At 34.2% G+C, this 5,196-nt stretch overlaps 1 protein-coding gene across 1 annotated transcript; it reads left to right on the top strand.

The window, feature by feature from the left end:
- Positions 1–1,882: 1,882 nt before the first annotated feature.
- Positions 1,883–4,188, top strand: LOC145017726 (polygalacturonase-like). The gene is made up of 5 exons (XM_078975699.1): positions 1,883–2,001; positions 2,084–2,309; positions 2,394–2,485; positions 2,573–3,088; positions 3,687–4,188. Exons 1-5 carry the CDS (start codon positions 1,888–1,890, stop codon positions 3,927–3,929), a joined length of 1,191 nt encoding a protein of 396 aa, XP_078831825.1. The 5' UTR covers positions 1,883–1,887; the 3' UTR covers positions 3,930–4,188.
- Positions 4,189–5,196: the final 1,008 nt, after the last annotated feature.

Below are 5,196 nucleotides of genomic sequence, written 5' to 3'. Positions count from 1 at the left end.
AAATCTCATTTTGGTTTAGATATGAGCTTTGGAGCTCTTGGATTCGAAGAAAGTAGCCTAATGTATTACGCTGTTGGAACTCAGAAAACCACGACGTGTTTGCAAGTCAACACAGCGTGTTGGCTGGGGTTTTCTAGACAATTTGGATGATGGCGCAACACGACATGTTTGCAAGTCAACACGGTGTACTAGGTCAACATGGACTATTGACCTTGACTTTGATTTTTTTTCGTTGACTAAATTTGACCTAAAAGGGGTGTTGAGGTATTTTAGGTTGCATCTAAGGATTAGTTACCGTTTAGGTGATGGGTAGAGTTGATATTCGGAGTCGAGACCTATTCAGCTATCGTTGAGATTCAAATGTGAGTTTCCTCACTGGGTTTAGCGGGTCTAAGGCACCGATGTCGGCCCTTGTTGTTTATGTTTGGAGGCTAGGAGTCTGCGTGACCCTTGCATGCGTTATGTGCTGCTATGTATACCGGGTGGTGCTCGATGTCGGGCGAGGCCCGATGACTGAATCGTATGCTATTGTTTATGATCGTTGTATGTGTTAGCATGATTATATGAAATGTATCGTATGTATATAGTGGGTGGGGCCCGATGTTAGGCGGGGCCTAAGAATTAAAGATTTGTATACCGAGCGGGGCTCGATGTCGGGTGGTGCCCCGTGGAGGGCGGGTCCCGATGTAGGGCGGTGGCCCAATATGTGATTTATCATGTATGGTATGGGTAGCTTTGGGAACTCATTAAGTTTTGTGCTTACAGTTTTCAGTTTATGTTTCAGGTACTTCGGGTTATAAGAAAAAGAGCTCTGGTTAACTGCATCGTACACACCATATGGATTCTGTTTTTGAGATATCACGCTGATTGTTATGATATTTAATACACTTATTTTCAATTGGGTTGTATGAATAATGTTTTTAGAATACCGCTTTATTTAAATTAAAAATAAATTTTTTGGATCATATTTTTGAGACTTTATAAATAATAATAACAATAATAATAATAATAATAATAATAATAATAATTTTTAGAACAAAAAACACACATTTCCTACATTACTCATAAACCATTCGTTATATATCTAACGAGACTTGAACCCTTAACATTTGATTGAATACACACCAACATCTAATACCGTGTGCTACAAAGTACAAACCCTATTATAATAATAATAATAATAATAATAATAATAATAATTATAATAGAAATGGGACAGAATTATTAATGACCTAAAATATTCAAAATTTTATTTTTTTAATAAACATTTCCCTCGTTACAAAAGTATTAGCCATGAACAAATTAAGTTTAAAATAAAAAAGAAAATCTTTAATTTCCTCTAGGGACATTAAAATTTTAAAACTCATTAACCCGTAGGTAACATTTTTCGTTTCTAAAATGTTATGATAGATTAGCCTGAGTTAAATTGGGTTGTTCATCTGTCACTAATTAATCCATCAAATATATTTTAAAAATCAGGTATTAAAATTTGTTGAAGATGCTCGCCACTCGGTTGCCGAAATACAAATGTTCAATACAAAGACCAAAGTTTTGTTGCTGTGTTCTCTTTAACATAAATTAATTAAACATGGTTTTTTGGACAAATGACCAATGATTTTTTTATATGTACGTCATAAAACAAATAAGTGGTTGTAGGCACATAATACATTTCAGACGAAAAATAAACTGCAAATTTATATTATATTTCTGCATACACAAATTTGTCCACAAACTTCAAAACTTTTTCTACCATCGAAGTCCAAAAAAGATTGCCTTCTAGACCGAAATCAAAGGTTGATTGCACAAGTCATGGTTCTAATTATAGACTTCCAAATGCATCATAAATACCATTAAATCCTATACAATTCAAACGCAAATTTAGTCGAAATGGACTCCAAATCAACCATAGGTTTAACTATTTTCATGTTCATAGCCATCGTACAGGCTGAAGTTTTTGACGTCACTAAATTCGGTGCTGAGATTGATGGCGAGATCAGCAAGGTATATAATTAAACGATACATAACTATCCATGCATAATTATATGTTAATTTCATCTTTTGCTTCTTTCCAATTGATTTCCAGCCTCTGTGTGATGCATGGGTCAAAGCATGCAGTGCAACATCCCCCAGCACAGTGCTCGTTCCCAAGGGCCGATTTTGTTTAAATGTTGTCGAATTTAAGGGACCTTGCAAAAATCCTGTTGAGGTTAAAATCGATGGAACGTTGATAGGTCCTGAGGATCCTATCACCATTCCAAAAGGAGTGCAATGGATCACATTTAGCTACCTCAATAACATGACATTATCAGGTATATATTACATCAACCCTTTCTTTGATCGAAAATGGTGTTATTTTAGAAACTCGAAAACTGAATCTTGATGCTGTGTTTCAGGCAATGGTACCTTAGACGGTGTTGGAGGAGCCATGGCATGGTCAACAAACGACCCTACAGCAACCGTCAAGAAAGGGTCCCCCCTTCAATATGTACGTGTACATGCAACTCCATGCACTCAATGCAATTTCTAACAAATTCATGAATTAACAGCGATTATGTGCGTTTAAATGACACAGAACCTTAGCTTTAATTTCATCACAAATTCTTTGATTACGGGAATAACAACAAAGGACAGCAAGAATTTCCACGTAAATCTTATGACATGCACGAACGTAACATTTGACAACTTCCACATTGAAGCTCCGGCTGAGAGCCCTAACACGGATGGAATCCACATTGGGTGGTCAAAACACATCACCATCAAGAACTCGGTGATTGAAACGGGTGATGATTGTGTCTCGATTGGTGATGGATGTGAGGATTTGCACATTGAAGGAGTGAAATGTGGTCCGGGTCATGGTATTAGTGTCGGAAGCTTGGGTAGGAATCCGACTGAGAAACCGGTCATTGGGGTGTATGTCAAGAACTGTAGCTTTGTAGAAACTGCCAATGGTGTTAGAATCAAAACATGGCCTGATTCCGTCCCCATGGAGGTTAAGGATATTTATTTTGAAGATCTTTCAATGGAGAAAGTCGAAAACCCGATCATTATCGAACAAGATTATTGCCCGCATGTCCATTGCAATAAGCAGGTGATTAACATTTCTCATTCATCTGGCATAGTAATCACACACGATCCTTAATTAATTGTCCAAGTGGTAAGAATGTGAAAATCCAAAACAAATTTTTGAAGTTTAAGTCGGTGTCAAACTCTTAGTTTTAATGATATTATGATTTACCTATCTCATAAACAGGGTGGTGGGACACCCTAAGTGGTATATACCTTTTTTCGTACACACAAAAAAGTAAAACATATGTTTTCTAAGAAAAAATATGGTATTTTAGTGCATATTTTCATAGACGACATACATTATCAACTAAGTCTATCCTTCAATTTTTCTATTAAGCTATAGCTTGTGGATGCTCTAAACTATGTATAATTAATGAAATTTCTTACTAAACCAAGACATGATTGATAGAAATTCATATTTCAAAACTATTGAGCTTTGGAAAATCTCAATATCAATTGTAAATGGGCCCAATGGTCAGGCTCAAGGTTCCTTTGGATTATAAGTTTATGTTATTTGATGTTCATGTATTTTTCAACGTTTTATATAGAATTAGTTGAATGCTATATTTGTTACTGAACTATGCATCTAATATGGTTCATTTCATGTAAGAATCGTACAGAAGCCTTCCTTGGTTAGGGTTCACAATGTTTTCATCAAGAACGTGAAGGGAACTTCGACTTCACAATCACCGATTAAGCTCAGGTGTAGCACAGCTAATAATGGATGTGAGAATGTGCATATTTCCGACATTGATTTGAAATATGTTGGTAATAGAGGTGATGCATTTCAAGAATGCGTCAATGTGAAGCCGATTTATGAAGACACAATTTTCCCTCCGGCTTGTAAGACGGCATCACAGTGATTCAAGTATACGTGGGTCATAAGGAAACAATGATTGTTTACTTTCGAAATCGTCTTTTACTGGAAAAATGTGAATATGTAGTGTAGATCTATTAGCATCAATATATTAGATGACATGTGGTCAAAATGTGTATTGTCTTATGATCATCGATGATATGTTGATGAGCTGACTACATAGTAAGTGATACGGCTGTTGGGTTTTTTTGAATAATATATCACATGTATGACAATATAATTATGTTGATAATATATAAAAGGTAATAGAGCTTTTGTTAAGGTATATTTTCCATAATTATCTTCTCATTAATTGTGCATAATAAATTTATACACGGGTACAATGCGCTATACACAGGCATAACATGGCTACATACATATAATCGTACGCACTAAATCCCCTGTAGTTTTATTTAAAAGTGTAGTCCAAATGTTTAAACATATAAATAAATATGACGAGAGCCCTTTGGTGAAAACTATTGAAGCACATCTCTAGTGGGCTAATTGAATTTTTCATTAAATATTAAATCGTTTTGGAAAAATAATATTCTTTGTAATAAAATCATGTTACAGAATTAGGTCCTAAATTGTCAAATTCATTAGTTATCTTTTGAAAAATATTTGATATTTAAAATAATACTTGAAGAAATTTGGTCCTGAATGGTTAAATAATAAACAAATGTTATTGACAAGGGTAATTGTAGCAAGAAAATGATTAAACCTCATTGCGTGTTGCTTGAGAAATATGTAATATCATTTTTTCATAGTCTACCCAACAAATGTTCTTATATATTACCTGATGATATATACTGGGCGGTATTAAGCATTATCTTCTTACAAATGATGCAATAAATAATTTTGGGTTTGAGCGAAATGATGTGAATGATTATGGAAAATGAGATTTGGTGTTATGCTGGAAATGTTCATCTAAAAAATGAAAGTGTTGCATAAACTAAAATTAATATAAATGAAAGCCACCAAAGTTGTACATGATCTAAAAAATGATGATGTAAAACTAACTACAAATTGAGCCATAAAAAAACCAACGCCGTTGTAGTTAACTAATTTTGTATTCAATCAAATGTTGCATTTCCATATTTGGTCAAATGTTGAATTTCCATAAACCTTTTGTATTTCTTATGTATTTCATATGTATTCCAATATTATGAAAAATCTTAGGGAAGCCTTATTTGTATTAGGAATCCAAATTCAATGAGACAAATCTCATGGAATTTTAGGATTATCATAAAAGGGATATATTGAAAAATCACTTT

The sequence above is a fragment of the Lactuca saligna genome, chromosome 9, assembly GCF_052625555.1.
Source record: "Lactuca saligna cultivar CGN05327 chromosome 9, ASM5262555v1, whole genome shotgun sequence".
Classification (NCBI taxonomy): domain Eukaryota; kingdom Viridiplantae; phylum Streptophyta; class Magnoliopsida; order Asterales; family Asteraceae; genus Lactuca; species Lactuca saligna.
This window is presented reverse-complemented; position numbering and strand designations above follow the sequence as displayed.